General features: G+C 39.3%; 3 protein-coding genes across 6 annotated transcripts in view; 2 read left to right on the top strand and 1 right to left on the bottom strand.

Moving 5' to 3' along the window:
- The first annotated feature begins 306 nt into the window (after positions 1 to 306).
- Positions 307 to 2237, top strand: LOC107562069 (glyoxal reductase). Its single transcript, XM_016246632.1, has 2 exons — positions 307 to 494; positions 594 to 2237. Exon 2 carries the CDS (start codon positions 621 to 623, stop codon positions 1485 to 1487), a length of 867 nt encoding a protein of 288 aa, XP_016102118.1. The 5' UTR covers positions 307 to 494; positions 594 to 620; the 3' UTR covers positions 1488 to 2237.
- Positions 2238 to 2262: 25 nt separating this feature from the next.
- Positions 2263 to 4344, bottom strand: badb (BCL2 associated agonist of cell death b). Of its 3 annotated transcripts, none has more exons than XM_016246651.1 (4): positions 4219 to 4344; positions 3327 to 3472; positions 2852 to 3057; positions 2263 to 2732 (listed from the first exon to the last, which is right to left on the bottom strand). In XM_016246651.1, the coding sequence occupies exons 2-4, from the start codon at positions 3463 to 3465 to the stop codon at positions 2619 to 2621; spliced, it is 459 nt and encodes a 152-aa protein (XP_016102137.1). In that variant the 5' UTR covers positions 3466 to 3472; positions 4219 to 4344; the 3' UTR covers positions 2263 to 2618. The 3 variants fall into 3 exon arrangements, with proteins under 3 accessions (XP_016102137.1, XP_016102129.1, XP_016102144.1); XM_016246643.1 differs by having other exon boundaries at positions 4223 to 4343; XM_016246658.1 differs by lacking the exon at positions 4219 to 4344 and adding an exon at positions 4107 to 4185.
- A 632-nt stretch (positions 4345 to 4976) lies between these two features.
- Positions 4977 to 12332, top strand: part of exoc6b (exocyst complex component 6B) — a 113756-nt gene continuing 106400 nt past the window's right edge. For both annotated transcript variants that reach the window (XM_016246614.1, XM_016246623.1), the window contains exon 1: positions 4977 to 5091. In XM_016246614.1, coding sequence (XP_016102100.1) covers positions 5003 to 5091 — 89 coding nt within the window. In that variant the 5' untranslated portion in view covers positions 4977 to 5002. The remainder of the gene's footprint in view (positions 5092 to 12332) is intronic.

The raw sequence follows: 12332 nt of genomic DNA, 5'->3' as shown, positions 1-12332 counted from the left end.
CCTGAGTTTCTGTAATTTATAAAACCAACACAGAATCGTTTACATTTTTTTTTTTTTACATTTATAAATGGAAATGACATGGTTAATAAACACTCGGGGGCAAAAGTATAAGTTACCGTAACGCCTCAAGTATTTCGCGCCAACTGTTTTAGAATGTTGAAAAAGAGCGCGGGCCTGTCAAGCGATGTCAGTGGTCCCGCCCTCAGGTCATGAAAGCCTACTCTGATTGGTCAAATGCGACATGCATCCACTGAGAATGCATGTCGCATATGTCCCGCCCCTTTATTGTCACATGATCAAGTTAGGTTGAGCGGGTTGTACAGCAGTTGACATAGATAAGGCTGTATGTGAAAGTTTATCGCTTTTACTCGTTACAGGTAGAACGTAGCTAGATTAGTATTGTTATTTACGTGGAACAGATCATCGAACCCTGACCGTGTTGAATTCACTGGCGCCTGTTTGTTTTTTTCATTTTCAAAAAAACCCCCTGCAGGGTGAGTTTATGTCTCTGTTACTCCAATTTATCATCTCAATGCATAATTAAATATATTATTCTTAATGCACATGCTTCTTCACTTCTTTATGCACTACAGCTTTCATAGTCTCCCTCTTCTCTCCAAATGACTGACCCTCAGCCGTCTGTACTTCTCAACACTGGGACTCGGATGCCTCTGTTGGGACTGGGCACTTTCCGTTTGCAGGGTCAAGAGGACACTTATAATGCTGTGGATGCAGCTTTGACAGCTGGTTACCGTGCCTTTGACACTGCGGCAGTGTACCATAATGAAGCACAATTAGGTCATGCCCTCTGTTGCCTGCTGCCCAAGCATGGCCTCTCTCGAGAAGATGTTTTTATTACTAGTAAACTGGGTCCCAAAGATCAGGGGTCCAAAGCCAGAGATGGTTGCCTGAGGAGCCTGGGGCAATTGGGATTGGGCTACATTGACCTATATCTTATTCATTGGCCAGGTACTCAGGGGCTGCCAGCGGGGGATAAACGAAACCCTGAAAACCGTGCTCAGAGCTGGACAGTCTTGGAGGAGTTCTACTCAGAAGGAAAATTTCGGGCCATTGGGGTGTCTAATTACACAGTAGAGCACATGCAGGAGCTACTGAAGAGCTGTAAAGTGCCCCCAGCAGTTCTTCAGGTGGAGTTCCACCCAAAGCTGGTTCAAAAGGACCTGAGGACACTTTGCAAGGAAAGAGGGGTGTGTTTTCAGGCATACTCATCTCTTGGAACAGGGCTTCTACCATCAGACCATGTGGTTCTGGATTTAGCAAAAAAGTATGGGAGGACATCAGCCCAAGTGTTGCTGAGGTGGGCCGTACAACAGTACATTCCAGTACTGCCAAAATCGCGTCAGCCAGAACGTGTGGAGGAGAATGGGCGTCTGTTTGACTTTGAGATTAGCGAGGAGGATGTGGAAAAGCTCTCCGCTCTTGATTGCGGGGAGAAGTTCTGCTGGGATCCAACACAAGTGTCTTAAAGACAACTCATTGACAAAAACTCAAATGAATTTTTGACTTACCGAAGTTCCAAGGTTGTTCAGATTTACAAATTTAAATCCCACAGCATAATCTACATGGCTCTTTATTTTATGGTTAGCTTGCTACTTTATCTTTTGCTTGACCATTTGAAAGGGAACTGTAAGAGATGTTCTGATGCAAACAGTATATTAAACCAGTTAACTCTGTAATAGTGGCAGGATTTTTTCTTTAAGCCGCATGTCCAAGTTCAACCTGTTTACAATTTGCACCTCACATAAAACAAAGGAGTAGAGTGTGACTAATGCTCAAGTAAACAACTGCAGTTTGATATATTGCCAAATTCTATTACATGAAGAACAGTACTTACATTTTACGTTTCAGAAAGAAGAACAACCGTGCTGAAAGTGATTTATTCATTCTTATTAGGCTATATCAGTTAGTACAAACAATGACATCACAATAAAATGTTGTTTTTAATTAATAGGAAAGTTACAAGGCATTGAAAATATGTTATGTTCAAGTAATACCAGTAATGTTTGATTGTGTCCCCTGCTCTCTTGGGTATTTAGACCCATTCTTGTTTTTAAGCTTTTGTGCTTATTAGTTGTAGAAACTTCCTGTAGATTTTTATGACTCAAGAGATGGTATTAAAGCAAAAGGATTCTTCAAAATGGCCAAAGTCCCTTTACAGTAAAAACTGATTTTATTTACAGCTGACGCTCTAAAAATAGTTACAAATTCAGGTAATGTATAATAAAATACCTTCAACGTCTTTTGATTTCATCTGAATATGAAAACCGATGTGGCAGAGTGACAGGAAGTCTATGATTTGAACAAGCTGATATCCAGCTTTCTCACATTCATGAGATTTACTGCGTAATATTCCCAGAGCTCAAAGAAAATTGGAGATTCTCCGGTTTTGTCATTTTTGTGGGCTAGCACATGCCAGTGAGAAACCGATTATGCTTTTCCACAGTCAAGGGTCCCCAGTGCAGTTCATGAAAAGGGTTTAAAACCAGTCGATGGAATTATCCCTTCTCTTCACAGCAGTGCATCCTTTTTTTCTGCCACCAATTGTTATGTACAGTAGTCCTCTTTTCTCTCTTCTTCCGTCATTCATTCACTGTCAGTCACTCAGCGGGGCGTGACTCAGCATCAGACTCTTTGTGACTCCAAAGGAAGGCCAACCAGCTGGGGGACTGCCGCATCTGACGTGTTGTTCCTGCACTCTTCACCCTCTTCATCTGTAAGAGATGCAAGATAAGAAAATCATTTTAATTTTCCATGGCTTAATAAGTAGGTAAAACAGAGTTTTAGTTTACCTTGCATGTTGATCACTATTAATGGAACTAGGTTTCCTTACCCCTTTATCAAGGAGGATGTCAAACTCATCACTCATTCTCCTTAGCTGTTGGCCATATTTCTTAGCTGCCCACAAAGCAGGAGGAGCCGAGCGGGATCTAGGCCTGAAAGGATCACCTCCAACCAAATCGCCTTCATCTGCTGCCCCGGTCTCCAGCAGGTCCTCATCATTCATGGAAAGATTCCGGTGTCTCCCTAGTTGTTCTCCTACAATGACATTTGATATTGAATGGTACCCGATCAGATCAGACCTTACGTTAGAATACATTTAAAGTATCTCTTAATGTGAAATAAATTTGATCCATTATTGGTTTTAAAAGCTAAAACCAATGCCACCACAGAGTGGCTTCGAATGTACAATGTACTACATTCTTGTATTTGCTTGTAATTGTGGTCTGCTGTGCCGTGTATCCAGGATACAACAGAAATGACGTGTGTTCTTGTAACTATCCTACAGGCCCCTGAGACTGACTCACCTTTCAGCCTACCAGGCACAGCGAGATGCTGCGTTCTCTGTGGTGATCCACTGTTATTTTTCACCTGGCCCGATTCCTCACAGTCTTCCGATGTCTCGGTCTCTGACTCATTGTCCGAGATACTGAACATTTGTGCCATGATTAAACTGCAAGTTAAAAGAAAAACTTGATTAATTACATTTTCATTTATGCACATTTCTAAATATGCCATTTAGGTAAATGGAAACATGTTGCTGTTTGTGTGTTATTTCACATTATGAAATAGCTTATCCTCAAACAGATCAACTAAGAGCAGAGTCAGGATCAACAATATAACCTCATAAGCTACCGGTAAAGATGAGGCAAACAGTGCAATACTGCTTGATTAATATAGGCAACACTGTTGCGCAGTATTTCACTCTTGAGCCACCACCACCAAAAAAACGAAACAAACCAGTGTTATGGTCTGAACTCAGACAGACTTTCTCGAGACAGACGTTTATAGTGAAAACTGACCACAGACATATTTCTCAAAGCTGACTTCAAAGAAATAACCTGCATTATCTGACAATAAACATAACAATAACAATATTACCAATACCAGGTTTTTTAAATATAGTTCTGCAAATGCTAACTAAGTTACCTATGCTTATCGAGTTACGTGTCATAATGATTACATTTCAAGATACGGTTGTAATCTCACACGGTCACATATAAAAACGGGGATCAAGAGGAAACTTCTGTTTACAACTTTGAGGCTCAGTGCCACCCCAAACCCTTAAACAGAGGTTGTAACGTTACCGTCTGACGACCGCGGGTTGATCACTTTTTTAAGTTTCAGCCCTGCTTTGTAGTGTTTTCAAAATCGCGTTTTGTTTTTGTTTAATTATTAATATTTAAACTATCGAGTTACCCACCGATTTTGGAGTCTGTCGGCGTCCTGCTTACAGTCTTCCGGCTGATATGGGTCTGTGTTTTGGACAGGCTCTGTTCCTCACACGAACCCGTGATGTGGGGAGTAGAAGCGCAACAGCAAATCACCTCCAACTCCCACAGTGCAGGACACTTGTAAACAATAAAACATTCATTGAAATAAACACAGGCGTTGTTGTATTTAATAAACGTTTCAGCCCTAAATAATTTTTTTGATAGAAAACCACTTTAAAAATAATGGACCCTCATTTACCAAATAAATGAATATGAAAAACGGATGACTTGAAATAATTTTATTATTTTTATTTTCGTTTATCAGGAGAGTGGCAGTTAAAGAGTTTTTGCTATGGACAACGGTTATTATTCAGAAATTGATGTCAGTCAATAGTGGCATTGAAAATACATCTATAATGATAAAACGTTTGCTTTTTATGATAATGACTGCGATAATAATGCAATAAATTTACTGGGAAAAAATAGGAAAAAAAATTCTGCGCTAATTAAGTAAAATAAAAAGAAAATGTTTATAATGGCTAAAGTAGATTAAATCAATAGAGAAAAATACAAAAAGGCAAAGGCAAAAAATCCGCACACAAAACGAAATGCAAAGTTCAAGGTCCTTTGAACAAAAATGTATTCCTGAAGATTTACATGAAGGTGACAACAAAAACTAAAGTGCACAAACAAAAAAGTGACTGCACACACACACACACACACACACACACACACACAGTTCTCCAGTGCGCGTCGCGAGGATATGGAAGATGGCGAGCGCCGAGACAGCGGCAGAGCACGAGCGAATCCTGCGTGAGATTGAGAGCACAGACACTAACTGCATCGGGCCAACACTCCGGTAAGTCTTCATTAACCGTACCGGAGGCTACCGGGCTCGGGGTGCGATGTGACATTTTGGTTCAAAGGTTCCCGGAGAGCCTGTTCTCCTTGTTCCCTTAACTTCTCACTCAGAGACTTGCCAGGAAATCTTCCATTCAAGTTGTCAGGCTGGTAAAGTTGGTGCTCGGTAGCGGTTTAGAGAAAGTTTTAGTTAGTATTCCTCTCACATGTCCCGCTGCACGGCTCCCGGAGAGCAGGCGGATATTTGAGTATAATGAATAACGCTCTTTATTTGAAAACAAACCAAAAGAGCCGTGAATACTGTGTTGTGTTGTTGCTGTCCATTGTATTTAGGGAAGTAAACCAGGTCATTAACTTCTCAAAACAGTTGGCATTTTGCTTTTTCATAACATGAATTTCTGCGTCAGAGCTCGATGACACATTTGTTTTGATTGGAGTAGTTATGGGAGAAATAAATTAAAAGTTGCCACCAAATTAGCATAGCCCCTTCTTGCGGAGTTACAAGTTTTTAACCAGATTGAGCTACATTTGCAAACCACAGATTAAAGTTAAATGTCAGTTAAACGGTTGACATTTTAAAAAGGATGTTATGAGACGAAATCAACAAGCCTGTAGTATTTTAGGTTCGTTGGTTCAGCTTTAGTTTATCTTTCATGGCCTATATTTATTCTCATTCAGTTATTTTTAATGTCACCTACCAGGATATGAAGGCATCATGACTCAACTAAAGCTGTTTACAGTGAAGATCTGCAGTGAATTTGATCTGTGTTGATTAGACACACAATATCTTGAACAAGTACACAGAACAAAGAGAGCATAATGTGTCATTCTTCATATAAGTGTACCTTTTCCACTAACTTTCCACATAGTTGACCTGCATCTGTCAACTGTGTTGTTTGGATACTACTACCAATCACTAATTTAATCCAGCTACTGTTACTTGATGACTAGTTTGTTTTACATGTTGTTCAGATAGTGGAACTGTGTGATGCTAATTTTGGTGCTAGCAGGGTGTGTGAGGGACATTGATAACAGTCTCATAATCGCACACCCTCTGATGAGACTTTGCAGAATGAGGTGAAATTGTGAGCACAGACTGGCTTCCTAGCCTTGCTCATGTTTGCATGTTTAGTCATTGTTTGTGATTGGTTATTTTACAGCAGTCTCATAAGACAGTGGAGCTAATGCTTGCTGACCAACTAAAGAAAAATGGGGAGACATTTTTTGTGGTTAAAAATAGTATTTTTAGTGCATGATAAGATGAGAAAAGCTATAAAAATCATGGTCTTATGGTTAAAATTACAATGCAATAGAAGTATCAACAGATACCCCTTAAAAAAGGCAGGTACTTGCTTCTATCCATTGGTCATCGATTGGTTGGAGGCAGATCTGAATGTAAGTTTACAGTCACTTGTAAGATAGGGGAGGCGTTTAAGTGGACCACACGATTGGAGAGACATTTAAAAAAATGTAAACTCAAATAAATAAATACATTTAAGTAAGTCTTTTTAAAGAATTTGTTTTAAGAAAATTAATTAATTAAGCATAAAATCTAATGTAAACCAATCTGATCTAATCTAATCCAAATCTAATTCTAATCCAAACTAATTTAAAATTAGATAAAAAACTTTTTATCGGATATAAAAATGCAGTGTCGCAGTAACAAGAATCTAATAATCAACTTTGTGAATAATGGAAAGTAAATATGAACCTCAAAATAATGTTTTACATCTATGTATATAGCAATGAAAAGTTTGAGGGTAAATTTGTATTTCTTTTCTAAAAATGTGACCTTACCATATTTTATATTGATCCAGAAGCACATATAGTAAGACCTGTATCCTTCCATACCCCAGGTATTTTTGTTTTTGTTTACCAGAAGTAAATGTGTGCAGCATAAACAGCTCATATCTCTGAGCTATTACCATCACTGCACATTGGAAAGACCATCAAGTAATGCAGAGACTTCCCAAGTATCATACTGTAAGGTCAAGTTGTGTAATAAAGCAAGGGTACATCACTCTTGTTTGCTAATTGGCTGTGTGGCGCTAATGGACTGTGTGTTCTCTCTGTGTTTCCAAAGGACAGTGCAGGGCCTCTCGCATTCTGATGTGCTTTTAGATGCCTTGTAATGGATGGCACAACACATTGCCAGACAAGGCTCAATAAATTGTAAACAAGCTAACCGATAACAGCATTTTTTTTGGCTGAAACTTGTGAAACAGGACCCTCTGGCTCCTGATCATCATTTCCGCTGTCTTTTTTCTTATCTCCTTAATTTAGATGTCTGTTTTTTTGTTGCCATTTTTAAATGCCTCTCATTTTAAGATTGGATACATTTGATAATGGTTTACTTTTAATCTGTTGATATGAACAGGTTTAACATCCTCATATCTCTATTTTTGTACTACTTTCTGAAGGCTGACATTTTCTGCTTTTTGTGGCACAGCTGTCAGCGAATGTGACCTGTTTTTCACAAAAAACAGTGTGTGTTTTGTTAGTAGAAATGGCGTAAATTGGCATCAGCATTTGTACCATGGGCTGTTTGTGTTATATTGTGTCCATGTGATAGTTGATGTCCCATGCAACATGTTTTCCTTTCTCATGTGCACAGGCTTGTAATCTCACAGTATTTAAATGAAACTCCTATGTGTGTGAGTGCGTACTATATTTGGCCTCACATGAAGACCGATCATACAAGACTTCTGGGGCTCTAGGTATGAAATGTGAGTTTATATCAGAGAGAGAATGCTGAGAAAGCCTGGGTTGGTCTGCCTTAGTGAGTCAGTTTCCCCAGACTGTGCTTCCTCCACTCCTGCTCAGCCCAGACTATAATTATTTGATTATTTTGATCATTTCATATAAATGGACTGGTTATGGCTAGTATTAGAAATTGCTTTATGCAGTCTGTAGTGTACAAGTAGTTTTTATCGCTCTATAGAAGAAGTGATTGGCTGTTTCATAATGTGCACACACGTCAGGACTTGTGATTACATTCCTATAGTTAAGCCCTGTAGTATAATGTACACACAGAAGAAAGAAAAATCAGTCTGCTATTCCTTGGTCCATTCATCCATCCCAAGATATCTGGTAGTTCTAAAATTGCCATGAAATGGAAATTCACCTTATCTATTGTCTAAATGCACATTTTTGATCAAATTGTGAACAATCAAAATGTCCTTACTTGATGTTCCGGCGGTGAAACGTCAGACTTGTTGCTGGTGAAGTATTCTAAACCCACCCCTTACAATCGACTGCTAGCTCACATTCAAATCTGCCTCCATCCAATCAAAAACGGATGGATAGAGCTAAGTCCCACCCTGCATTTTTTCCTTTTTGATAACCTGTTTAAAGGGGTCATATGATGTTGCTAAAAAGAACATTATTTTGTGTATTTGGTGTAATGAAATGTGTTTATGCGGTTTAAGGTTAAAAAAACACATTATTTGCCACATACTGTACATTATTGTTTCTCCTCTATGCCCCGCCTTTCTGAAGCTCGTCGATTTTTACAAAGCTCATCGGTCTTAAAAAGCGAGGTGTGCTGTGATTGGCCAGCTATCCAGTGCGTTATGATTGGCCGAATACCTCAAGCGTGTGACGGAAATGTTACGCCCCTACCATACTGTGATGATGCCCTGTCAGGCCGGAGCGATGATCCAAAAACATGAAAACCCATTATAAACGAGGCATTCGTTGCATATAGTGTGGACATAATTATGGATTATAATGACTTATACTGTCTTTTTACGTGTTGCGTTGCATCTCGCCGCGTAAACATAAAACCATGTCTGCATTTGTGATCGGAGAAATGACAAACAACAAGCCCTACTCTACACTGCCCAAAAAACTCGCTTTAAATATAAAAAATATAAAATATAAAAACTCTTTAAATATAAAAAAACGTACTTACAGTCTGTGTGTCAGAACAGCCGGCATTGTAGTCTACTCTCCCAGGATCAGGAAACAGTCCTCCATAAAATGTGCTGCACACATCTGAATATTTGGGTTGAAGTGTTCTGGAACAGTGTTGTAAATACAACTTAACCACTGATTTCTAGTCGTGTCCATTTTTGGAAGGCCAAATAAAGTAGTTTCGCTTTCACAACGAAACACAGCGTCACACACGGTGGCCCAGAGTGAGCGGCGGCGGCCTAGAGTGAGCAGAGGCCGGGGGTTAGAGTGAGGAACAGTTGGAGGGCTAGAGTGAGCAGAGGTGGCGGGCTTGGAGAATGGCGCGGCCAGCGGATTCGACGAAGGAGCGTCCGGAAGGCTTGCGGCAACCACATGTGACGACCCCGGGCTGGACTCTGCTTCATCCACGGTGAAAGCCGATCCGGTGATCCACAGCGCACCAAGAGCTTGTAACACTCCAAAGAGAAAGAAAAAATTTAAATCGCATCATATGACCCCTTTAACTCTTTATCACAATGCAGGAGAAATGATCTGTTGCTACTTCCATTATACCTCAACTTTAAGATGGCACAGAAGTGCTTTGCTTTTAGGGAGATTCCTGCTTGCTTAAACCCATTTCAGTCTGCCTGGTTAAAAGTGAACAACCATTTAGTTATAAAGAGAAATCTTTTGCAGTTTTGGTCTTTAGTCTTGGGTTTTGAGTGTTACTATGAAAGCAAATCCACTAATTCAGAGGTTTTCAAACTGAGGGTACTGAGGGTAGCATAGGGTTTGCAACATTATAAATATGAAAATATTAAATTGACTCTTCGCAAAGACCTGCCCCTATTAGTTACTGTTGCTATGTCTGACAAGCCATGGTGCTTTCACGCCACACATCATGTTCTCACACACTGGCAACGCACCGACAGACAAGACAAGAGCAGGTTGCTTTAGGTATGAAACAAAGTCTCAGCTTTCAAATTTTGTCTTTTTTTTTTTAAAGAAAGTCAAACAATAGATGTTGTGATGGATTGAAGTAGCGTCTCAGTTCAAGCATCACATGAACCAATCATCTCTTCCTCTTTGCTAGTTATAGCATGAAATAAACATGAATGAACATCAGAAGGTATCTTGTTTCTTCATTTTAGTTCTTTCTATCGTGTCACTTCGCCTGTCAATTAATTCCCTGCGAAGGGTCAGTTGCATTTTGTCTTCATGGAAAATTGACTAGAAATACATAAACAGAAAATGATCAAATAGGTTAGTAATTCCAGTTTCTACTAATGAGTAACATTCTGTTTCCTGTAACACAATTGTTGCAATAATAATGTTTAGCTTTTTAGTAGTATTGCTGTGCAGTGTTGGTGTCTGATTAATCATTTTTGGCTCGTTTGTGTATAGTTACTGAATGTTTTATAATTCAGTAACATGACTCATACTAGTGCCACAAGTATATAACATTAATAAGCAGTGACTGACAACCATATTAAACTGCAGTGTGTATGTGGCCCTTAAGCCCAATTTATACTTCTGCATCGAACCTACGCCATAGCCTTTGCATAGACACACACCCTACGCCGTAGATGTGCACCTCTCCAAAAATCTAACAGCGCTTTAATATTTCAATTCTGCGCGGACCGCAAGCACTGTGATTGGTCTGCTAGAACCCCTCCCTCCGTATGTACTTGAGTTTTGTGTGTGTTTATGTGCACTTTAATATATTTTAATGTTACACCTCCTTATATAAAATAAAACAAAGCAAAGAATAAGTTTACATAGCATTATACATCAGTAGTTGTCCGCGACAAACAATGTTGATCTGCCATGGTACAAGTCCTTGTGGAGATTGAAAGAATGCCATCTTCTCCTGTTCCGTTGTTGTCTCCTTTTGGTAGTTTTAAATAATGATTTGATATTTATTTGCCGCCATCATGGCTATAATGCTTCTCCGATGAGCCGCTTCTTCTTTGGCTTTTGCCGTGGTACTGCGGGTTACACCAGCAACATGCCCGTGGACACTGCTGACTAGCGGTTTGCATGTGTACTGCACGTCGAAGCGGACAACGACGCAGAAGTATAAATGAAAACTGAAGCATAGCCTAAGGCGTAGGTCTGATGCAGAAGTATAAATCATCCTTTAGAGCTCAAATGTAAGAAAATCTGAGGGAATAATATTTAGTCTTGACTATGGGCTGTACATTTCTTCAGTGTGTGTGTATGTAAAAGTGTGCATCTCAGAGTACCAGGAATGAGTAGTCAGGTTTATTGTCACATGCTAGACACTTAATTGTTTGTTCTAAAAATACTGACTCATCAGTCGCAAACTCTCGCTCTCTCTTGTTTCTGTTTAAAAGTTTTAAAGTTCTGTGTATTTTCAATGTCCTTGATTTCTTGGACTTTGTGTAGGCAGTTGCTGTCTTGACCCCTGTAGGGTGATTAACTACTTCAAAAAGGAAGAGAGGACTGAAGCTTTGGAAACACAGTTTTTCGTTCCAGTTATGTCAAGAGGAATGTTGCAAATATTTTGGACTCTCTCCTGCATCCACCTGAGGAATTTCGAACAAACACTTCACAGCACTTTAGCAATTATCGTGTTGAAACATTTCTCAAAATAAAGAACAGAGGCAGAGAACTGTATCAATGTTTCATAGGATTTCCATGGCTTGCATTAAAAGAGAATTGTAAAATATTGTAAAAATGTTTGGTTATATATATGTGATGAGCTACATTTTCATATTTTATTCATTGGTAGGTGGTTTAGGCTCTTTAAAGTCTATGTCTACATGATATTCTGGTCCCTAGATATGGCTTGGGATTTAGAACTAACCCCTAACCCTATGTAAGTAATATTAATAGTGATGAGGCAACTAAAGTTATACATTTTAACCAATCTGTAAGCACAAAAGCATGCACACACGATGTTCACAGTTGGAAGTTGGCATTCATTCCACAAGCCACCAATAAGTTGTCTTGCCTCTTCTTCATTTCGTTCCGTTTACTTGCTGAACAGTGGGGAATCTTCAGACTGGCAACCTATGACCTTTACAACAGAGCTGCAATCACACACAGTTAACCTGCAAACAATACCCTTGATGATGAAGGAAATTACTTATGGATCTCCACCTTTAGGGTGCCAAGACTGGAGCAGAGGTCTGCAGCTAGTTGCAAGAAACCCATTTATTTATAAAAACCCTTTATGACTAGGGATGGGTATCGTTAAAGTTTTAACGGTATTACTACTCTTATCGATACTGCTTATCAGTTCGGTACTTTAACAGTATTCTTATCGGTACTTTTTGTTTTATATATATATATATATATATATATATATATATGTATGAA

The sequence above is a fragment of the Sinocyclocheilus grahami genome, unplaced genomic scaffold, assembly GCF_001515645.1.
Source record: "Sinocyclocheilus grahami isolate Dianchi unplaced genomic scaffold, SAMN03320097.WGS_v1.1 scaffold24.1, whole genome shotgun sequence".
Taxonomy (NCBI): domain Eukaryota; kingdom Metazoa; phylum Chordata; class Actinopteri; order Cypriniformes; family Cyprinidae; genus Sinocyclocheilus; species Sinocyclocheilus grahami.
The sequence above is the reverse complement of the archived record's forward strand: the minus strand, read 5'-3'. Positions and strand labels throughout refer to the sequence as shown.